The sequence below is a fragment of the Paramisgurnus dabryanus genome, chromosome 3 (assembly GCF_030506205.2).
Source record: "Paramisgurnus dabryanus chromosome 3, PD_genome_1.1, whole genome shotgun sequence".
Lineage (NCBI taxonomy): Eukaryota > Metazoa > Chordata > Actinopteri > Cypriniformes > Cobitidae > Paramisgurnus > Paramisgurnus dabryanus.
Genome location: NC_133339.1, coordinates 598,321 through 623,221, shown reverse-complemented (window position 1 = coordinate 623,221; position 24,901 = coordinate 598,321). Strand labels below are relative to the sequence as shown.

The 24,901-nt window shown below is 43.3% G+C and overlaps 1 protein-coding gene across 1 annotated transcript in view; it reads right to left on the bottom strand.

Annotated features, from left to right (window-relative positions):
* The window catches only part of LOC135769179 (leukocyte immunoglobulin-like receptor subfamily A member 3), a 199,657-nt gene that overhangs the window by 13,789 nt on the left and 160,967 nt on the right, over window positions 1–24,901 (bottom strand). Inside the window, exons 4-9 of the mRNA XM_073813746.1 lie at window positions 21,999–22,277; window positions 21,500–21,781; window positions 21,281–21,418; window positions 12,990–13,163; window positions 12,576–12,854; window positions 11,989–12,237 (exon numbers count right to left, since the gene is read on the bottom strand). Coding sequence (XP_073669847.1) covers window positions 11,989–12,237; window positions 12,576–12,854; window positions 12,990–13,163; window positions 21,281–21,418; window positions 21,500–21,781; window positions 21,999–22,277 — 1,401 coding nt within the window. The remainder of the gene's footprint in view (window positions 1–11,988; window positions 12,238–12,575; window positions 12,855–12,989; window positions 13,164–21,280; window positions 21,419–21,499; window positions 21,782–21,998; window positions 22,278–24,901) is intronic.

Sequence of the window (24,901 nt, the reverse complement as noted above, 5' to 3'; positions counted from 1 at the left end):
CGTATATAAGCCACAGGTGCAAATATGGAAATTAGCTTCATTTCGCTGAGAAAGCCGGAAAGTGTGACCGGCCGATAAACAGCAGGGAGCAGCCCTGTGGCGACGGGACGTGACGTCTCCGTTCCCTTCCTTCAGGGAACGAGGGTTACATACGTAACCGAGACGTTCCCTTTCAGTCGGTCACTACGACGTCACGTCGTGACCGACGAATTGGGAATCCCTACCAAAACGCCACTGAGGGCTGACCTCTTCCAGTGACTGCGTAAAGCCCTCCGGTTCCACTTAAGGATAAGGAGAATTAGGTTTTAAGGCAGAAGGCCGGGCACTAGATGTTCCTTTAACCCCACAGTAGTGCCAGCGACTGGGAAGCGCCCTATCTGAGCGGTATAGGAACGCTGCGGAAGCCACCGCCCCGTTAAGGGCTATTGGTGGGCGAAAGTCAACCGTAGTTGAGGTATAAATGACAGCCGTGGCTGTGTAAGCAAAGCAGTGCTCTGCTGAGGGAAACGTGGGCTAGTAGGATTAACCCCACGGAAAAATACTCACAAAGGAACCCGGTGGGACGCAATGTGGATGCCCGAGCCAAACACAGGTTCGCGAGGATGCAGCTAGTGAGAGGCTGGCAGCGGATGCTCCGCAACATCAGGCTGCCAAGGCAGCGGAGGAAGGCAAAACAATTTATTACGCGTTTTTGCCTCGAAGGCCTTCCATACTGAGCTCAGTTTGGAGCAGCAGTCGGAGGCTGCAAGCCGACCTGCGAGCCTGTTCTCTGTGCTTCCCCTAACGAGGAAAGAACACGAGAGGAGACAGGCTCGACACGAACACTGTAAAATCTAATGAACGTATTAGGTGTCGCCCAACCAGCAGCTCTGCAGATGTCTGTTAGTGAGGAACCATGAGCGAATGCCCAAAATGAGGCAACACTTCTAGTAGAGTGAGCTCTCAAATTAAATGGACAAGGAATGCCCTGCAGATTATAAGCAAGGGCGATAGTATCAACTATCCAATGAGACATCCTCTGCTTAGTGACAGCTTTCCCTCTCTGCTGACCACCATAACAAACAAAGAGCTGATCTGAGGTCCTAAGGCTTTGTGTGCGATCCACGTAGATGCGTAACGCTACGGGGCATAATAAAGCCATGGTTGGGTCTGCCCTCCTCCGGGGGGCAGCGCTTGCAAGCTCACCACCTTATCTCAGAAGGGAGTGGTGGGAACTTTGGGCACGTAGCCTGGTCTGAGTCTCAGTGAGACAGCAGGACCAAACTGAAGGCACGAATCGTCAACAGAGAATGCATGTAAATTCCTTACTCTCTTCACGGAGACCAATGCTAGCAGGGTCAGAGTTTTCATTGACAAAAACTTCAGACTCGCAGACTGCAAAGGCTCGAACGCGGAACCTGTAGTAGGGCTTCAGCACCATGGACAGGTCTCAGGAGGAATAGAGGGAGGGCGCGAGGGGTTTAGCCTGCGAGCGCCTCTTAAAATCTAATAACCAAATCATGCTGCCAACTGATCTGCCGTTAATAAGCGAGTGATGAGCAGAAATAGCGGCGATATCAACTTTAATGGTGGAGGGTGACAGCCTACCATCTAACCTATGTTGAAGATATAAAAGCACAATGTTAAGCATTCTCTGTGGTCCTCGCGTTGCGAAGAGCACCAGGTGACGAAAAGGGTCTCATTTAAGCGCGTAAGCCCGTCTTGTGGACGGTGCTCGTACCGCGTCGATGGTGTTAGATACCGCTTGCGATAAATCACCTAAACCTTGCGCGCACTCAACGACCATACATGGAGATCCCACAGGTCGGGGCGCGGGTGCCATAATGTGCCCCTTCCTAAAGAAAGAAAGTCCTTTCTAGGGGAATTCGCCAGGGAGGGGCTGTCGCGAGGAGCGTTAACTCTGAAAACCAATTCCTGGTCGTCCAGTACGGGGCGACTAATAAAAGGCTCTCCTCGTCCTGCCTGACTTTGCACAGTGTCTGTGCGATTAAGCTCACTGGAGTGAATGCGTATTTGCGCATCCCCCGCGGCCAGCAGTGTGTCAGCACATCCACGCCGAGGCTGTCCTCGGTTAGTGAATAAAACAGGCGACAGTGGGTATCGTCCGGTGACGCAAATAGATCTATCTGCGCACGACCGAACTTATTCCAAATTAGCTGGACCGTCTGGGGGTGGAGTCGCCATTCTCCGGGGCGCGCAGCTCGGGAAAGCGCGTCTGCAGCTGTATTTGAGCGTACCCGGAAAGTGAATGGCACGAAGGGACCTCAGATGCTTCTGACTCCAAAGGAGGAGATGACGAGCGAGATGCGACAGGTGACGAGAGCGCAACAACCGCCTTAACGGTAAATAACGCAACAGTCGCAATGTTGTCGGTGTCGGCTAATACATCCTTCCCTCGCATCTCCATAGCGGAGCGTACAAGTCCCAGATATACAGCGCACCGCTCGCGGCAGTTGGGGTGCTATGCACACCCCTGAGACTGCAAGCTCGTCATACGTGGCTGCTCATCCCGTGCTGGGGGCATCGCATGCTACAGAATGCCAGGAGACCCGCTCAGAGGCATCAGAAATGCTGGGTCTGACCACGGGGTAAAATAGAAATGACACGCAGGTGTAATGGTTACACGGTGTATGCCATTGCGCCACGCTCTCCTCGAGACTCGATCGTAGAACCAATGCTGAAGCGGTCTCATATGAAGCAGCTCGAGCAGATGTCACGCCGCAGCTGCTGCCATATGTCCAGGAGCTTCTGAAATTGTTTCAGAGGGACCGCGTACTTCCCTCGAATTAAACCGAGGCAAGTCAGAACTGACTGGTTGCGCGCTCTTGTAAAACACGCCAATAAATCGATCGAGTCTATTTCCATACTGAGAAAAGGATCCTCTGCACGGGGCAAAGTTGCTCTTTTCCCAGCTGACCTGATGACTTAACGAGCGAGATGCTGAAGCATTAAATCTCTGTGTTCGCGCACGTTTGCCAAGAACGAGCCATTATAGTTGACGTAAATATAAGCAGAATGCGAACAACGCTCTCTCTCTCTGAGATTTAAATGCCGTGACTAGCACTTCCATGGAGACACGGGGAGAGAGAGACAGCTCGAATGGTGTACTTAGTATTAGTATGTCCACTCCATGAACGCAGAGCGAAAAACGGTCTAAGGCGAGGGGAGATGGACACATGAAGTACACGTCTACAGGTCTATGCTGCAAACCGATCTGAATATTGAAATACGAGCCTCGGCGTATCATCCTAAAGGATCACATTTGTAGAGCCGGTGCGTAAATAAATCGGTCGTAACCCACCGCGTATTTTTGGGTACTATGAGATAAAGGCTGGAAAAACCCTATCATCATTCTCGGTAAGAGGGACCGGCTCGAAACGTCCTTCGCCAGCAGGACATCGACTTTTGCACGCAGTACATGTGCATCGGACGCTTTCACTATAGTGAAACGAATGTCCGTGAATTTGGGGGAGTGCCGGTAATAGTATTTCGTAACCGAGGCGGATAGTGCGTAAAACCCAACGAGACGGGCTGGGAACTGAAGCGAAGCATCCAGGGACCGTACGAGGAGAATTAACGACACTACCGAAGTACCCGCGGTGGGGCAGCGAAGCGAGACAGGTAGGACTGCCGGTGCGTCTGCTGTGACAGCATAAACATCTACAGTATGTGTGTGTGTGTGACACTGACCTGAGCCCGCTGAGGGTGACGGTCGTCTGGTCTCCTCTGCGGAGAGCGCAGACTCCGATGAGGGTGCTGGTGGTCCGGTCTCCTCAGTGGAGAGCTCGGACTCCTCAGGACACCCGCTGGCGATAGAGGAGAGGTAGAGTGAGCAGGTGTACGCCCACGGCTCTCTCGATCCTCCGGAGACCTGGAGAGGAAAGAGGAATGCACTCTTATGTGTGGTTAAGTGGGTACCGGCTGGACAGCCGGTGGAACATATGCAAACCAGGATTTTCCACCCGACCCTCTACCGGGGGAAGGAGCGAATCACTGTCTCCTGAAGAGTGATCCTCTGCCACTCCGGGTCGCCCGTCTCTGGCCACTTAAACTCCCGATTTTCACGGGAAGCGGCTAAGCGGGCGGGGCGAGCTGCTGACGACCGGTTCCCCTGCGCTGCCGAGATGGGGTCCGAGGAGGAGAACAGAGGTGGCCGCCGCAGGACGCCGACGGCGAGAGGCAGACTGAGGAGCCGGCGTTGGTGGACCAAGGGCAGCTCTCATCCGCCGGGGCACGACCTAGGAGATCGCCTCAGTCTGCGCAGCGGAGCTGTACGACTCCCCGGGCTCGCCGAAGAGGCCGGTCTGTGAGACAGGAGCATTCATGAAGTTGTTCCGTCATATAAGCCAGACATAGCCAAAGGTGGCGATCTTGAACACTGTGGTGGACATCGCACGACTGAAGGTCGCGGCTTCCCTCGTATATCTCTAAAGCCTTCGCTTGGTGAACCTGCAGTACGTTAATGCGTGCAGGGCTGAAGCCGCGTCTCCGCATGCCTGATGGGCAGCGCCCGTAACCGGACGACTGTCTATACAAACACGGGAGGGAAGGGTTGGGAGGTCCCTCCAGGAACGCAGCTGCATCGCAACCCCCCGCTCAACTGAAGGGATCCCCCCTTAGCGGCTCCGTTAGTGAGGGAGATGAGGGGTGAAGCTGAACGGCCGAGACGGCCGCAAATCACGTCCGCTCTTCGTGCTGTCGGGAAAGGCAGGCACAGGAGGTGAGGACCGTAGAGGCCCGGGCAGCTCCGAAGTACCAATCATGTGGGCGGGACGGTTCGGGCGGAGAGGGATTAACCCCTCCAACTCTACCGTTTCCGCCGCTCGAGCGGGCACGGCCGCCATCTCCGGGAAGACTCCGCCTCGGAGAAAAAAAAAAAAAAATGGGCACCCCTCTGATGCTGTAGAAGTGACGGGACCAGAAGGAGGTCCAGTGGATTCGGCAGAAATCGCAGAACACGACTCTGCAGTCTCCACCGGAGCCTCAACCGGCTGAGGATGAGAAGGCCGGTAGGTGAAGGACGCATCCTCCGTCCTACTCAGCGTAGTGATGCGAAGAGCGTCCTGCGAGCGCTTGACAGCCGCACCATGGCGGCGTTCAGCACTGCAAAGGCGCGGACGCCGTTCCCGTAGAAACGACAGTCGTCTCCGCAATCCAAGAGGGTTATGCTCTCACAGAGAGAGCAAAAGCTCTCCACGAACGCAGCCTCGGAGTGCTCGATGCCATAGCACGAAGACAGCGCTCGTGACCGTCACTGGAATCCCTGTACTTCTCGCATCCAAGATCGCACGGAGGAAAAGCTATCCTGAAAAGGACGCTGATCTCCGAATATACGAGAGAGTGGCTGTCTTTAAAAAGACACAGAGCTCTCACGTATCACTCTTTAGGGAAATCACTCTTAGGTGCTCAGCTGATGATGCGCACAGGGAGAGGCAACGCACACACTAAACTCAAAACAAAAAAGATGCAGAGCAGTGGAATACTGCGAGCGTCCGCTGTGTCAGTACTGCTTGTCAATCAACTTCAGCAACCGTTCCCAGAAGAGCAGAGAGTAGCTTCTCAGTAGCAGATAATGCCGGCTTTCGAAGCGAAAAAAGCTAATTTCCATATTTGCACCTGTGGCTTATATACGCACCTGGCGGGGCGGCGCCAGCATTATGCAAATATCTCAATGCCAAGTTCATTGGCGTTTTAGTAGAGTACGAAGCAGATTGGTCTCTCTAAGCGAGTTCCCAATTCGTCGGTCACGACGTGACGTCGTAGTGACCGACTGAAAGGGAACTACCGGTCAAAACTAAAAACACACAGCTGCAAATAATTTTGACAGGCACAGTTTAATATAACACAAAAATAATAAACATATATAACAATTTATTTACAAATGATTAAACCAAAACGTGTGTTTGTGTTGTACGTTTTGTAAACCAAAACGTACAACAAAGCATTCCAGACCCCTCCCCAATAGCTACATTTGGACCGGATTTTGGTGGGTTAACATAATGGGCCCTATTTTAACGATCTGAAATGCAAGTGCGAAGCGCAACGCGCAAGTGAGTTTGTGGGCGGATCTTGGGCGCTGTTGCTATTTTCCCGGCGTGAGAAATAACTCTTGCGCCGGGCGCAAATCAATAAGGGGTTGGTCTAAAGTAGGTTCATTATTCATAGGCGTGGTTTGGGCGTAACGTCAAATAAACCAATCAGAACGCTATCCAACATTCCCTTTAAACGCAAGGGCGCAAGTTCCGTGGCGGGTTGCTATTATTATGACGGATTTACCAGGCGCACGCCAGGAGCGGTTCACAGCCGAGGAGACCGACGTCCTTGTACGGGGAAATCCCAAGCTTGCCAGCATAAATCGGGCACGCCGTGTAACGGGAGGTGGATCTGCCTCAGGACCTGACGCCAGCAGAGGACATCGCTGCGTCCACCCTCACCGCTGAAAGGGTTTGGGGGCTTTGAAATCAGACCCAAGAAACGCAAGCAAGGTCCAACCCCAAAGTAGACTAACAAATCAAGTTCATATACATTAAGGTTTCTTATGAAAACATTTAAATTATTATTTACATAAAATAAACGTAATACAGCCACACAACAAACTTATGAAAATATTTTAATCGTTATTTGCATGAGAATTTTTTAACGCAGCCACACAATAAATAAAAACTATCACCACAATGCTCACCACTATGATTCCCCTTATCTCGTGTATTAATATTTTTTAGTGTAACAATTTATGATTTGCAAAAATAACTGTTGCATCTGTGTAGATTAGATGCAAAGTGTATGCGCGTTGTGCACGCTATACATTATGGTCAAGCATGCGCCCTTAAAATAGCATAATGAACAACGCGCAACGCGCCACTGACTTTAAACTTTTTTTTCTGGTCAGTGGCACAATTGTTTTTTGAAACTGCAAAATAGCATCAGGGATGGTTTGCGCCGGAACACGCCTCTTTTTTTGCGCTGAAACGCCCAGGGAGCACAAGTTCATTCCCTAGTTTGTCGACGTGCGTCTGTGGAGGGAAAAACCGCTGTGCGCCGTTGCAAAATACGAATGATACATGCATCACTGACAAAGTCAATTGCGCTGGGTGCAAGATAGGGCCCTAAGTGTCCAGTCAATCAGATAAGACAACTGACTAAGATCTTTTATGGCCGACCTCCGTGCCAAAGTGGAGAAGAGGATGACGTTTTGATTGGCCTACACCAGGGGTGCCCAACCCTGCTCCTGGAGGGCTACCGTCCTGAAGACTTCAGTTCCAACCCAGCTCCAACACACCTGTCTGTAATTATCAAGCAACCCTGAACACCTTGATAGCCTGGTTTACCTGAGTTTGTCGAAGAAATACATTCTGTTGCGCAGCCAGTCCGCCGTTCATCCTTTGAATCCTGTCTTCTCTTGCTTGCCCTCGCTAGCTAGCATACCCTTTGTGGCGGGTTTCGTGATGACGACACAGATTATATTCTTTGAAAACTGCCACACTTTCTTTACATATAATACAAAGTGCACGGTCCTCACACTGAACAAAAAAATAATTATTGGTCCACTGTTCTTTGAAAACTCTGCACTCTCTTATCAACTTTTCGTTTAATGCTAGCCATTTTGCTGTCCTGAACACTGCCAGTTCTGTGACAGTTATCTGCACGTGCATTGTCTGTCACTGCTTGATCACAAGCATGTCGGGTGATAAAAATTCTGCAAATATAGTTAATTTTATAACTAAATATAAATACCAGATGCCAACATGTTATTACTTTCCAAAAAAACAATTACTACAGGGCTACACTAACATTTTGCACTGGTGCGCCTAACATTTTTTTTAGGTGCACCAGCACACAAGTTAAGTGCACCCAAATTTTTGACCGCATCGGATTTATAGTTCACCCAAAAATTAAAATTCTGTCATAATTTACTCATGTTGTACTCTCATGTTGTTACAAACCTGTATAAATGTCTTTGTTCTGGTGAACATGAATGAAAATATTTTGAGGAATGTTTGTAACCAAACCATTCAGGAGCCCCATTCACTTCCATAGTATTATTTTTTCCTACTATAGAAGTGAATAGGGCTCATGCTTGGTTTGGTTATTAACATTCTTGCTTCGTGTTCATGAGAACAAAGAAATGTATACAGGTTTGTAACAAAATGAGGGAGAGTTAATGATGACAGAATTTTCATTTTTGGGTGAACTATCCCTTTAACACCGCAAGTTTAGCGCCCATGGCGGTTTAATACAGAATATAAACATGTAGGCTATTTTATAATTTTCATGTTGTCATTCCATTTTCCTTATACGAGTCATGCACAGTCCTGTTTGATAACCCGCATCCGCGCGATTAAAATAACACTTGACCTGTTATCCGACATAGCATCAATTTATTTCATACCCGCCCGTTTGACATAAAGACTGAGACCGGCCGCACCGCAAATCGTGAAGTTAGTAGAAACTTTTAAAGATCTTCATGCAGAACATTGACAGAAATAAGCACAGGGTCATGATTGGACAAATATATTATCATTTAATGTGAAACTTTGTGAGGGTCGGCAGATTGACAGCTGAGCGTTCAGCAGTGTTTGAACACTCATAGGCGCTGCGCTTATATTTATAATTACCTTATAAATTTATGATATGATTGCAGTGATTCCAAAGGGATGTCCAAAAAAACTCAAGTAGAATGTTAAATGTTTAAAGTTGAATCTCTCTTTCGGATTTGGAACGCGTCACACAAAAAATAAACTCATATAGGCTATAGGCTACTTTTGAATTTGTTTAGTTAATTTGCTAAGTATTTAAGTAACATATTTTATGTAGGCTTATTAATTTTATTAATTTTTCACCAAAGAAAGACGTAATCATCATGTTCTATTCATTTTAATGCTTTTTGCGCATAAACTAAACCCTTGAGGGGAATTATTTATAAATGAATCAACAACGCAAATCAAGGAATGAACTTATTTCTCTATTTAAGACAGCCAGCCAGTCTGGCAGGGCGGTAATAGCGATACAGCAAACGCAGAAAAGTTTATAGGATTATATTTGGAAGTAGATTATGAAGAAAACAGACTCCTGGCTTTTTTCTATAAATTGGGCGCACGCAACATTGCTGTACGGGTTTACGTTCAAATAATTTTCTTCAAAGGAATTATGCTCTGGCTCTGACTTGATTGTAAGAGCCTCATTACCTAATTCCATCTTCGGGTTCGGACCAGGGCTGATGTGACGGGAGGTTGATGTCAGAGCATTGGTTATGATCTTCGGACGGATCAGGCATTAACTTAACATTCTTAACGAAAAAGTTGTCAATCGTTCTTGTCCTCTTCTCTTATCATCCGCGGCTACATCCACTCTGTTTATCTGACGGACCAAGGCTACTCACCTCTGTCTGTATGACTGGAGCGCACACGCATTTTTAAACGTACACACACGTAGATCTGGACCATGGCTTTTTCCCTCTAACTCCTGGTCGCACCAGTGCGACCTGATATTTTTTTAAGTCGCACCATTGAGAAATTTGGTCGCACTTTAGAGCCCATAAAAATGCCTCATAGGGCCGGTTCAAGTAGTAGGGGGCAGAGGGGCTGGGGGGCCGGTCAAAGGGGGGTGGTGGGCCGCAGTCGGCCCGCGGGCCATAGCTTGGTGACCCATGATCTAGCGGCACAGAAACTTTTTATTCACTCGTTATTCACAAATGTCAACAACGGAAGACTTGTCCATCCAGCCTTACATGTTCGAGCCAGAGTCGGAAACGGAGCGAGATGAAAATGAAGACGACAAACCTGCAGAACAACGTCTTCATATGGATGTATTGCAAGGTGTGTTACTGCCGTTTGTCAATCCGAAGGTTGCAGCCTCCGGAGGTCGCATTTCTATGCTGCATACGTCATCAAGGCAGTCTTATTTCAGAATATTAACAATTATAAAGTTAACTATTATTCTTAGTTAATCGTAAGTTGTTGTAATATGCTCATGACTTGCAAATGTAATGCTCAGTTAACTTAAACAAGGCTGGATGACCACATGCGACATCCCCAGGCTGCAGCCTTCGGATTGAGAAACAGCACTGCTAAACCATGACCACCATGTACTTTACTTTTTTTAAGTTATTTACAGCTTACAGAAGTGCTCTGCTCATCGTCTCCAAAGATAGAAGGAATTGACCCTCAATCAGACAAAGTCTATCGGCAAATCCTTCTTTATACTGGCGGAGGTTGGTGAAGTAGTTATCCTTGAAGTGCTTCGCGCACAAAAAATGACTTTATCCACAGATGTGGGTACATTTCCGTGAAAAATAAAACTCAACCAGGCACAGGTTCAACAACCGAACATTTTGACTTACTCTCTCGTAACTTCTGCATCCTTGAGCTTGGACTAAAATATTGCAGCAAGAAATAAAAATGTCGGATTGCTCGAAGTGTTGTGATGGGAGTCGATGTCCTTATTTGGCAGTTCCGCTGCAAATACTGTGACGTAATTGTTCAAAAAACGCAATAGATAATAGAAAAATCAGAACAGGTTGGAAAATATGACCAAAACAGAATATAAAGATATCAACAAAGCACCTGAAGAGACTAATTTCAACTTTGATGTACTTCTAAACACTACAAATATACAACAAAATACATTTAAGAGCTAAGAAAGTGGTTTAGCATGATATGTCTCCTTGAAAACCATCACCTATTGACTTCATACTTGTTTAAAGACACTGCATTCTGAATTAAATCTCTGTGTTATGAAACTGTTCAAATAATCAAAGTTATTAACAAGTGAATGAATGCATGTTTGAAATGGTAACATTTTGCTGTCATACTTTACACTCACTGTCTGTGAGCAAACATGCGCCCACAGTTCTAGCAGTCTGCTGTAGGAGCAGCACAAGCTGCGGTTTCAACAATAACGAGACCATGAATGGCCAGTACCATCTGAACCCAAAAAAACAAAAACAAAACTGAACTGAAAAAAAACCTGAAGAACCTTGGTGTTATATTTGATGCTCATCTAACATTTGAACATTTGGTCATTCTTTCATCTTAGAAATATTGCAAGACTACGTCCTATGTTATCTTTTACGGTGGCAGAAAAATTGATAAACACCTTCGTTTTCTCCCACATTGATTACTGTAATGCTCTACTAGCAGGTGTATCAAAAAAATACTCTTAATAAGTTACAGTATGTTCAAAATTCGGCAGCGAGAATCCTGACGAGATCGAGGAAACATATCACTCCTATTTTGGAGTTTTTACATTGGCTCCCTGTTAGCTTTCGTGTAGATTTTAAAGTTCTTATGCTCACTTATAAGGCTCTCCACGGCAAAGCACCTCACTATTTATCAGAACTCCTAAAAGTCTACACACCAGGGTGTGCACTCCGTTCTTCTGATTTAGAACTTCTTTCTGTCCCTCCTACACGCATGCGTTCTATGGGTGATAGGGCTTTTTCCACCTATGCCCCAAAAATGTGGAACTCCCTCCCTAAGGAAATCAGCCGCGTCTCTTTGTGCTTTTAAAACTTGTCTTAAAACATATTATTTTAGACTTGCTTATAAGTAATGTTTACTTTGTAATGATGCTGTTTTATTTCTATTTATCTATTTATCTTTTCCCTCTCTTTACTTTACTCTTTACTGTTTTTTATTCATTTAGTTGTTTACTTTAAAGCGCTTTGAGAAGTAACATTGAAAGGCGCTATATAAAATAAAAATTATTATTATTATTACCTTTGAAGCACACACACACACACACACACACACACACACACACACACACACACACACACACACACACACACACACACACACACACACACACACACACACACACACACACACACGCCCGTGCGCGCACACACACACACACACACACACATGTTGCAATATCCAAGGTGCACAAGAGAGTGCAAGAACTTTTCCCCCACTTCAAGCACATATTGTATAACCACAATATGATGCAAAAAAGTTTCTATTGTGTTTATATATATAAAGTGCTCACCTCTGACTGAGATCCAGCTCTTTGGAGACTCTCCTCTCTCTGGGTGTTTACAGTAGTAGAAACCCTCATGTGACTTTGAGACTGTAGGGATGATCATCATGTCTCCTGTAGTCTGATTCTGCACCACTGATCCATCTTTATAAAATTCAGCTGTCAGGTTAGAGGAGTTTTTATATTGATATAAACAGCGTAGAGTCAGAGGATCTCCTTCAGTCACAGGATGAACAGGACTGTCCAGAATCACATCATCTTCAACACAACAGGGGAAAGACTGATAATTATATATTATAAAAATATATGCTGAGATAAAAATATAACAAATTAAAGTCAGAATCTCATAATTCATTGGAGGAGGCACAAACAATTATTACTTTCTGAAAATCTCTATTTAGCAATAAAAAGCATCCGTGTTGGAACCATAATAGCATTTATATTTCAGAAAAATGTTAAATCTAAAGTACAATTTATAATTTTTCTGAACACTGTTACTGAATTACTTACAATTATCGAATTGTATTTAATGCTTCATTTGTCCTTTATGAACTGATTGTCAAGCGTTCATGCCTCTGAAATAAATGTAGACTCACTGTGTACTGAGATATTAACAGGATGAAGTTTCTCTCCAGATTCAGACTGACACCAGTACACTCCAGTATCAGATGTGTTGAGAGGTCTGATTGTACATGTAGATGTTGTTCCTGAAGATCTCCAGTCTGATGATGAACAAGGTTTCAGTTTGTCTGTGTATCTTCTCACTGTCCATCCAGTAGATTTACTGTGATCCTCACAGCTCAGAGAGAGAGATTCAGATGAGAAGTGTTGAGATCTGTTGGGTCTGATGATCAGAGAGACTGAAGGAGAAACACCTGAGAAGAAAATGACTGAAGGAGAAACACCTGAGAAGAGAATGACAGAAAATTATCTTTATTTATAATAAATTATTTTTTAATTAAATGTATTTATTAAATTGTCTTTATTATAGTTGTGTGTGATGAACTCACCAGTGATCCACAGTATTTTTGTGTTACTGTACTCTGTGTGATAGACTGGATCTCCTCTCTCTGCTCTGCACATATAAACTCCTGTGTGCTTCACAGTCACTGAACTCACTGTGTAGATGCCTTTAGATCCTCCACTGCTGTTTGACACCAGCTCATAATCAACATCTTCATTCACTGTAAAAAATTTAAACATGTGCAATACATTAAGTTTTTAAAATGAAATGCATAGAATATTTGTAAATGTTGCCATAACAAAAATCTGTACCACAATTGAAATCACACAATGAAATGAAGGTTTTCTTCTGCTTTCATGTGTTGTGAACCATGCATCATATAAGCAAGAAGCAAACATATGACATTAATTGTTCTGACTCCTATCAGTGTCAGTGATTTGTTAATGTTGTGTAGCGACATCTGGTGGTATTTGGAGTCATTGCGCTTGTAAGGAGTTCATCTACAGGTGTACATGCAGACTGAATGCTCCACCACTAATGTTATTTGTCTATCCTTGGAATAGATCCATCAGTGAGTATGGTCTATTACAGTTGTTTAAGTAGTTAAAACATGTGTAGACGTTCCACTACTGTTGTTTAAAAGCATTTATTTTCAGTAAAAATCGAGTGAATGCTAATTGTGATGCTAACCGCTAGCATGTATTTATCTGGGCTATATATTCAGAGTTAGCAAGCTGTTAAGCCTCATTTATGATTATTCATTTGCCTATATTTGATTTAGCCCATTTATTTTTGTTATTTGAGTGAATTATATTGTAATATGTGCTGTGGTTATTGTATTTATGTTGATGCTGCACATATTTGACTGTAACATAGTGTTTATTTTATACTGTATTACAGTTTTACAAAAAAGAAAACAACCAAGATTTCAGTAAAGAAAACACTCAACCTGGAGTCAAGCCTACTGAGTCTTATTGTTGATGTTCACTATCTGTCTAACAATACAGAGACGTATCTGCCAGGACAGAACAGTAAAATGATGCAAACACAGCGGGAATAGACAACAACTAACTTAGTGAACAGCACTCAGAAGCATAAACCTAGAGATTTAATGAAGATATTACAAAGATGAGTGACAACGGTAACGGAACACATCAGTCTCAGCTACATACAAGGTCTAGAGCCTCCTGCTCTCTCAAGTCCTCCAGAGCCTCATCTCGGACATCTATCAGCGCCGCTGCAACGAGGGCAAGGGCCAAGGCAGAGGCAGCAAAAATAAAGGTGTCTTACGCAGAGAAGGAGGCAGCTATCATGAAAGAAAAGGTAAACATAGAGGCCAATCTTCATGTGTTGCGGCAAGAGAAGGAAGCTGAAGCAGCATCAAAAGAAGCAGCAATATATGAAGAGGCGGCAGCAGCTGAATACATGGAAGGAGACCCGCTTGGTGAGTTTCAGGATTTGACTTTCGAAGATCCAACAAAACGCACCAAAGACTATATAGAAACTCAACAATTTGAACAACATGCTATCCAGGAGCTCTATCATGGTACGCCAAAGCAGCCAATCCAACAGAACAAAACCCCAAGTCTCCCAAGCAATATTAACGGGACACAAAATACAGTGTATAGACCACTTAAAGAGGAAGAAAATTACAAACCCATTGTAGAGGAGCGCTATGCACCACCACATACCCATAAGGCTCTTTATATCCCAAACAAATACCCAGCCGCTACCTTTCCCACACCTAATCGTGCCCAGTACAAGAGATACTCAACCCCTCAGAGCGCTGACCTAGCCCAGTATCTGGTGAGAAAGGAAATGGTTACCTCTGGGCTCCTTGCCTTTGATGACCGTCCAGAAAACTATTGGGCGTGGAAATCGTCTTTCCTTGCAGCCATAAAGGAGCTAAATCTATCTGACCAGGAAGAGCTTAACCTCCTCGTGAAATGGCTTGGGCCAGAGTCATCAGCACAAGCCAAGAGGTTAAGGTCAGTGCATGTCAACAATCCTAGAGCAGGTGTGAATATGATATGGCAACGCTTGGAAGAGATGTATGGTAGCCCAGAGGTTATTGAAAATGCCCTACTGAGAAGGCTAGAGAACTTCCCAGTCATCTCTAACAAAGACATACACAAGCTTGTGGAGTTAGGTGACTTACTAAGAGAGCTAGAAGCTGCTAAAGCGGAGGGATACTTGCCTGGACTTGCATATCTAGACACATCGAGGGGTGTTAATCCAATAGTGGAGAAGCTTCCTTTCTCCCTCCGTGACCACTGGATAGGGCAGGGATCCAAATACAAGGAGGATTTCCAGGTCCCCTTCCCACCATTCAGTTTTTTTGTCAACTTTGTATGTTCCCAGGCAAAAAGCCGTAACGACCCCAGTTTTGCATTTAGTCTTTCCTCTATCCCAAGCCATACCAAAGTTGAAAGGTCACCAAAATACCTCCCCAGAACAACAGTGACAGTCAGAAAAACTGCAGTCACTGCTACAACGACCCCTGCACAGGCTAATGCAGTTGCCAAGGATGAACCGGATAAGCAATGTCCCATACATAATAAACCACACCCGCTATCAAAATGTCGTGGGTTTCGAGGGAAACATCTTGATGAGAGGAAAACATACTTGAAGGAGAATTCAATATGTTTTCGATGTTGTGCCAGCACCAAGCATATGGCCAAAAATTGCAGGACAACACTTAAATGTACTGAGTGTGAAAGCGACAGACACATATCAGCGATGCATCCTGGAACCGCGCCTTGGTTGCTTGGTGAGCAGCTGCAGCACGCTGCTGAGGACGAGCAAAGCGGGGAGTGTGAACCACAAACACCTCCTATAGTAACGTCCAAGTGTACAGAAATATGTGGTGGCTCTACCAAGGCCAGATCCTGCTCAAAAATCTGCTTGGTCAAGGTTTATCATGCCAACAATCCAAATAAGGTTCACAAGGTGTATGCAGTACTTGATGACCAAAGCAACCGGTCGTTAGTAAAACCACAATTCTTTGATCTGTTAGACATTAACAGCAGTGCATCCCCCTATACTCTTAAAACATGCTCCGGCATAGTGGAGACTGCAAGTAACATTATAGTGGAGTCAGTCAATGGTAAAACCAAGGTGAAACTTCCTACTCTGCTAGAATGTAGCAACCTACCTGACGACAGATCAGAGATCCCAACGCCTGAGTGCACTAAATATTTTCCTCATCTCACTCCTGTGGCCGATAAGATCCCTCCTCTTGACACCAGTGCTCCTATTCTACTCCTCCTAGGCAGGGACATTTTAAGCGTGCATAAGGTGCGTGAACAGCGTAACGGGCCTCTCAACTCACCGTATGCCCAGCGCCTTGACCTTGGCTGGGTTATAGTTGGAGAGTTATGCTTGAGTGGTGCTCACAAGAATGAAGAAGTTAATGTTTACAAGACTCATGTCCTTCAAAATGGACGCTCCTCTTTCCTTGAGCCATGTACCAACAAGATTCACATTACGGAGAGAGTACAAGGTCCAGTGCAGCCTAGTCTTCAAACATCATCCTACACCCAGGAGATCTTTCAGGAGACCTGTCGAGATGGTTTGGGGGAAGGTGTGTTTCAAAAAACACCTGAAGATGAAAAATTAGCCATGTCAGTAGATGATAACAACTTTCTCAGAATAATGAAAAGCGAAGTGTACATGGATGACCAAAATCACTGGGTGGCACCCCTACCTTTTCATTTGCCTCGCAAGCCTCTTCCAAATAACAGAGGACAGGCCACCCAGAGACTCTCCACTCTCCAACGCTCATTCAGAAGAAGACCTGAAATGAAAAAGCACTTCTTTGACTTCATGCAGAAAGTCCTCGACAACCAGCAGGCAGAACCAGCTCCTCCATTGCAACCAGGGCAAGAATGCTGGTATTTACCTACCTTCGGCGTTTATCACCCGCAGAAGCCTGGGAAAATCAGGGTGGTATTTGATTCCAGTGCAGTGTTTAAGGGAACGTCATTGAATGACATGCTCCTCAGTGGACCTAACCTCAACAACACTCTAGTTGGAGTGTTACTAAGGTTCAGGAGGGAACAAATAGCCATCACCGCCGATATTGAACAAATGTTCTACGCTTTCAAGGTCAGAGAGGACCATCGCAATTTCTTGCGATTTCTGTGGCACCGAGACAATGATCCTGATAAGGAGATAATTGACTTCTGGATGACTGTACACGTGTTCGGGAACAGCCCGTCACCCGCTGTAGCAACATATGGGCTAAGGAAAGCTGCAGAACAAGGAGAACATGAACATGGCAAGGATGTGAAGGATTTCATCTACAGAAATTTTTACGTTGATGATGGTCTCATTTCAGTGGCAAAGGAGGTTGATGCTATTGATCTCCTGCAACGCACCAAGGCCCTACTAGCTGACTCCAACATACGACTTCATAAAATAGCCTCAAATAGTACAAGGGTCATGGAGGCATTTCCTTCCGAAGAACGAGCAAGTGACTTTAAGGATCTAGATCTAGGAGCAGACCCCTTGCCCTCCCAACGCAGTCTGGGTGTAAGCTGGGAACTCCAGACTGACAGTTTTACTTTCAGAGTATCAAGAGATGTGAAACCATTCACTCGGAGAGGCATTCTGTCAACTGTAAATAGTCTTTATGATCCTCTTGGATTTGCTTCCCCCATTACAGTGAAAGGCAAGGCACTTGTAAGATACCTTTCATTTGAGCAGTATGAATGGGACACACCTCTTCCAAAGCAAAAAGAGCAACAATGGAAAGCATGGACTGACTCCTTAACTGAGCTGGAACAGATTCACATACAGCGAACATATGTTCCAGTCTCCATGTCATGTTGTAAAACTATAGACTTGTGCGTTTTCTCAGACGCTTCTATTATGGCAATAGCGGCTGTAGGCTATTTGCGTGTCTTGGACTCTGATGGAAAATGGCATGTAGGGTTTGTAATGGGAAAAACAAAGCTGGCCCCTTACCCCATACAAACGGTGCCACGCCTCGAGTTGTGCGCCGCAGTCTTGGCAGTTGAACTGGCAGAACTGATCCAATCTGAAATAGATGTAGAGTTGAAAGCAGTCAGGTTCTATACAGACAGTCGTGTCGTGCTGGGCTACATTCACAACACATCTAGAAGGTTCTATACCTATGTAGCTAACCGAGTAACTCGCATTCGGAGTTCTACTAAACCAACACAGTGGCAGTACGTGCAAACCGATGAGAACCCTGCAGACCATGGAACCAGGTCAATTCCAGCTGCCTACCTGGCCTCATCCAGTTGGTTACTTGGCCCTCAATTTCTCTGCCAGCCAAACACACGTCAAGAGGATGAGGCAGAATTGTTTGAACTAGTGCAGCCAGATAAAGACAAAGACATCCGGCCTGAAGTCTCCTCTTTTGCAACCAAAGTCACAGAGCAGTCTCTTGGATCAAAAAGATTTGAAAATTTCTCTACCTGGAAGAGTCTAGTAAGGGGCATGACAAGTCTCATTCATGTAGCAAAGTCATTCTCTTGTGAGATTAACAATGATGTATGTAAGGGATGGCATCAATGTCAGCAGCCACACAACACAGAGCGCTGTCAAGCCAAGACAAATATCCTCAAGGCAGTGCAAGAGGATGTGTATCAGGAGGAGCTAAAATGTCTAACTAAGGGGATAGCAGTTCACCTCCATAGCCCTCTTGTAAGGTTGGATCCTTTCCTTGACGAGAATGAACTGATTAGAGTGGGAGGTCGAATACACAAAGCAGATCTGGAAGATCAAGAGAAACACCCAATAATACTTCCAGCTGGACATCATGTAACCACTCTCTTAGTCAGGCACTATCATGATAAAGTGGCACACCAAGGTCGCCACTTTACAGAAGGGGCACTACGTGCCGCTGGAGTCTGGATAGTAGGAGGGAAGAGGTTAATATCCAGCATCATATTCAAATGTGTCATTTGTAAGAAGTTGAGGGGCAAGCCTGAAGTTCAAAAGATGTCTGATCTGCCCTCTGACAGGTTGGCTATGGACCCGCCGTTCACCAACGTAGGACTCGATGTTTTTGGTCCATGGAATGTTAAAAACCCGGCGAACACGAGGTGGTGCTGCTGAGAGCAAAAGGTGGGCTGTCATTTTCAGTTGCCTTAGTACGAGAGCCGTTCACCTGGAAGTCATTGAGTCTATGTCGACCTCAAGCTTCATCAACGCCTTAAGGCGCTTTCTGTCCATACGGGGACCTGTCAGACACCTCAGATCAGATAGAGGCACCAATTCTATTGGTGCATGCAGAGAGCTTCAGATTAACACTGGCGACCCTGAGGTCAAGAACTACTTGCAAGACCAGGGCTGTACATGGACCTTTAATGCACCTCATTCTTCACACATGGGAGGAGCTTGGGAGAGATTGATAGGAGTGGTTAGAAGGATTCTAGATGCACTGCTGGTGAAGGATGGAGCTACCAGACTTACCCATGAAGTCCTAACAACCTTGATGGCTGAGGTTATGGCCATTATGAATTCAAGACCACTGGTCCCAATCTCGTATGATGCAGAGATACCTGAAATACTCTCGCCTGCCATGTTACTAACCCAAAAGGCAAGTGTTACTCCAGCTCCCCCAGGGGATTTCAAATTGGACCACCTATGCAAGGGACAGTGGCGCCAGGTCCAGAGCTTGGCGGATTCCTTTTGGAAAAGGTGGAGGGTGGAATATTTAGCAACTCTTCAGTCACGGAGAAAGTGGACCAAGGAGAAGCATAATCTCCAGAACGGTGACGTTGTACTGATAAGGGATGTTCAAGCAAGACGCAATCAGTGGCCTCTCGGATTGATAGTTGAGGTCATTCCCAGCACTGACAGCAGAATCCGCAAGGTTATGGTGAAAACCTTTAGCCAAGGGACAATGAAGGAATATCTAAGGCCAATAAATGATGTTGTGTTACTGATACCAAAAGGTAAAGAGTAAATGGTGGTATAACTTAATTATACCAAGCGGGGAGTGTTCTGACTCCTATCAGTGTCAGTGATTTGTTAATGTTGTGTAGCGACATCTGGTGGTATTTGGAGTCATTGCGCTTGTAAGGAGTTCATCTACAGGTGTACATGCAGACTGAATGCTCCACCACTAATGTTATTTGTCTATCCTTGGAATAGATCCATCAGTGAGTATGGTCTATTACAGTTGTTTAAGTAGTTAAAACATGTGTAGACGTTCCACTACTGTTGTTTAAAAGCATTTATTTTCAGTAAAAATCGAGTGAATGCTAATTGTGATGCTAACCGCTAGCATGTATTTATCTGGGCTATATATTCAGAGTTAGCAAGCTGTTAAGCCTCATTTATGATTATTCATTTGCCTATATTTGATTTAGCCCATTTATTTTTGTTATTTGAGTGAATTATATTGTAATATGTGCTGTGGTTATTGTATTTATGTTGATGCTGCACATATTTGACTGTAACATAGTGTTTATTTTATACTGTATTACAGTTTTACAAAAAAGAAAACAACCAAGATTTCAGTAAAGAAAACACTCAACCTGGAGTCAAGCCTACTGAGTCTTATTGTTGATGTTCACTATCTGTCTAACAATACAGAGACGTATCTGCCAGGACAGAACATTAATACAAGTCACTAAATGCAAACATCTGCCAAACACGGCACACAAAGAGTGAAGCACAAATTCACATGTTTTTTTATAATATTGACCGGTTTGTTCAAGCTCTCCTTTCTCATTCAGCTTGGATTGCTGTAGATTGATGCTATGAAGTCCATGAAGTTTGAAACTATTCTTACAAACTGATGTATTTATCAGGATAACACTTAATAACTCTTCAATAATGTTTGTTCACCTGTCTTTGTCCTCTCTTAACTCTCATCCAATACAGAAATGAGTATAAAGTGCCAATCCCATTTAAAATGTGCTTATTACTCATCCTGTCTACCTGCTGAGCCATGCCTGTGTATAATATAATGTCTGAAGCTCTCTCAGAGCTACCCAGAGAGCTAAACAGAACAGAGTTGACATTACCATTATAAAAGCATGCATTTTATTGGTCCATTTCAGTGGATGCAGGGTCTGAAGAGGTTAAAAGCGAATGACATACTCAACAATTTGATTTTGCATACAGTTAAAACAAAAATTAAGATATTAATCGCAAATGCTATATGTATTGGAAAGTGCTAGTGTAAACAGATATAATATGATAATTACGCAAATAGGATATTACTATCAGCCCTCCCAAATCAACAACTGCAATAACTGACTATACAGAATATAATCTAAACAATTCTATCTGATTGGAGCCCTGACAGTGTTTGTATTTTAAGTTGTATTTGTTATGAGATGAATGAGATATTACCTGATGAGAGACTCTGTACAGTGAACCAGCTGAATATCCAGCCTGTAGATGAATTTATAACCTCACACATCAGAGTCACTGAATCTCCTTCAGTCAACCACTGCTGTGGAGAAACACTTAAAACTGTCTGTGGTTTATCTGAAAGTGATCAATCTCTCATGAATAACGTTACACTTCATCTCTTCACACTAATAATGATGAACAAACATATAAACTCACCTGATGATACAGTCAGTGTAATAGCATCACTCATCTCAGTGTTTTGTTCACGTATCTTTCCTCTACAGGTGTATTTACCACTCTCAGTCTGTTGAGTGTTGTTGATTTTACACTCTTGTGTGTTGCATTGTGTGATTATATTTCTGTTATTTGTCTTCTTTACAGTCCAGATGTATGTCCACTCAGTGTCTCCTGTATCCTGTATGTCACATCTCAGAGTAACAGTTTCTCCTCTGAACAGCTGTTTGTCAGGATCAACACTCACTACAGGTTTAAGATTCTCTGTATAAACACAATGTATCACACAAGATTTTACAATGTGTTATATAATGAATGGAAAAATGAATTCATTATTTTTAGCTATACAATGGCCAAAAATAAAACATATAATAAGCCTGATTTGACTATTTAAAGTCTTCCTGGAATTCTAAGATCCATGGCATCCCAGCTGTACGGTAATCTCTGTAATTTGTCACCTCACGCAGATGTTGTCTCTCACCTGTAACATTTATCCACAGTTCATCACTGTAGTCTGTGTAATAGTCTGGTTGTCCTCTTCCAGCTCTACACCAGTACTGACCTCCATCTGAAACGTTAACACTGTGGATTGTGTAAGAGTTTGTTTCTGTTGTCGTCTTCTCGGTGTTTTGTGTGTGTTTGTACCAGTAAAACTTCCATCCAGTAGACCAATGATCAATGTCACACTTCAGAGTCACATTGTTACCTGTCAGTACAGATCCTTCAGTATCTGATGTGAGTTTAGGTTTTGGTTTTGATCCTGCAGGAGAATAAAACACATTCAGATTCAGAGGGTGATAAAACCCAAATGAGACAGTCACACTAAACTAGAAAAGACAGGACTGTGACAACATAATCCTGCTTTATTAACACTGTACACTGCTACTGTAATGTGTGGTTAATGCAAACCTTATGTAAAATTATGTGATAACCACTGATCTATATACATTGGGTATGCCCAAACATTCTATTAAATAAATAGGAGTTATGAGATGTTAATGATAAAACACTACTTTATCAGTCTCTGTTTTTATATCTGAAGTCTTACTGTTTTTTTACTACAACGCAAACGTCATAAGCATGTATATAGTTTAGGGCTGTCAAAAGATTAATCGCGATTAATCGCATCCAAAATAAAAGTTTGTGTTTACATAACACATGTGTGTGTAATGTGTATAAGTATTATTTATATATAAAAACACACCCAATCATGTATATATTTAAGAAAAAATTGTTATATTTATATATAAAATATTTATATTTATATATAATATAAATTATAGAAATGTATATACAGTATTTAAATGCAAATATTTCTTAAATATATACATGAATGTGTGTGTATTTATATATACATAATATTTATACACAGTACACACACATATGCTATGTAAACACAAACTTTTATGTTGGATGCGATTAATCGCAATTAATCTTTTGACAGCCCTAATATAGTTATTTATTTATTTGTATATTTTACATTTAAACTTAGTATACATTTATCTTCATTACAGTATCAGATCAGCAGACAGAATGCAGCACATGTATTATTAGTCACCAGGGCCGCCTTAACCTAATGTGAGGCCCGGCCCCTGGGGCTGAAAGGTTTTGGAGGCCCCCCCTCCCCTAAATTTATAGTTTGTTTTTTTAAGTGTAATATCTAAGTAATCTACATCACAAAATGCATTAGTTTCTTTTGAGACATACAACAGTGAGTTTTCCCTCTTTGACCCAGAAAACACCATAATATATTGTTATTAACATATGACTGAGCCCACTTGAGCATAAACACAAGACACTTTATTCAACAACCACACACACAGCAACTTGTGGTGATAATAAAACCAAAATGTGTGAAAGTATATATGTTTATAAGCTTGATATTTTTATTGTTTTTGGAATATACAAATTTGCAGAAAATTGTCACCCACTAACTAAATGCTCACAAATAGTTGTAAAAATATAATAAGGTAAAGTTAGTTTTAAAGTGAAAATGCATTAATGTTAACAAAAGATACGTCTTTATAGACAGAATCTTGTTTTTTAATCAGTTATTTATTTTGTAGGCTATTGAAGATATAGTATGCATTGTATTTAGTATTTATGCATACATAAGCATGTAAAACGAACAAGTATGAATATGCACAAAACAGACAGGGAACATACCTGTATATAAGATCTCTAGATAAGGAAATTTATAAATATGAATTGTGCTATCAGGGGATGATCATGTGAGATGGTCTTGTCGCTCTTTACTTTAGACTTGCACCTTTACCGTTGCGTCTCTTTCTCGTCTTTCTAAACCAAAAGGTGTGTGTACTGTGAGCTAACTTCGCGTCAAACTACATCGCTCCAGCTGTGGATGCGTCACTGATATAAACGCGAGTAAACTTAAACTTTATAACAACTAACAGCATTATGTGCGGGAACTCCTTTCTTTATTTGGCGGCACAGTTTCTTGTGCATGTTTAGAGAGACTTCTGTTTGCCAGAGACTCAGCTGCACGAGCACAGAGAGAGCGAGCGCACGCGAAAGAGAGAGAGACCTGCGCCTCACTAGTGCTTATTATGAAATTTCTGAAATTTCTCTTTTATTTGATGGTGGATTATTTCCCGTTTCTCATTCACACTCAGTCTAACATGCAGGAATGCCAAGTTGACAATGGGCACTTAATTACATTATGCGGAATAGAAAAATCTGTTAGGTCTGATATTTTATTTCACGGTAAGTTACCATGGACCAATCAGCAGCCATGTAACGTGCAATTAGAGTGATTGACAGAAAACCTGACAAATTACAAAACAATATGACCTTTTCAGCTCATCATGAACGCGAACATGGGAGGCCCCTGAACTTGGGAGGCCCCTGAGCTTCAGCCCAGGTAAGCCTGTGCATTAAGGCGGCCTTGTTAGTCACAATCGTGTTCATTCTAAAATCAAAATAAATAATCATGCTTTAAGTACCGTATGTGAATGAAATAAAATGCTGGTTTTGTATTTATGTTATTTTATACAGTATTGTTTTGTTCGTAAAGTAAAATCCGTTATCGATGTTAACATGTATTTTGAAACAGTTAAGATAACGTTTTAAAACGTGGTTAAAAACATTTGATGCAGCAATATAAAAACAACACACAATTTTGATGCTGTTGTCTTTATAAAAACATTACAACATAATGGAAATTTATTTATTTATGGAAATTTTATTCATGGAAAACCCCTTGAGATGCAACATCTCGGTTTCATGGGGGACCAGAAACATACAACAAAAACAATGCATTCAGTACAATACAAATAAAACACTACAGGACAATTCTGCTCACAATCCCCATCTCCTCCCAGAGCCATTTCAAAGTCTACATTAAGTATTTACAAAACCAGTTGT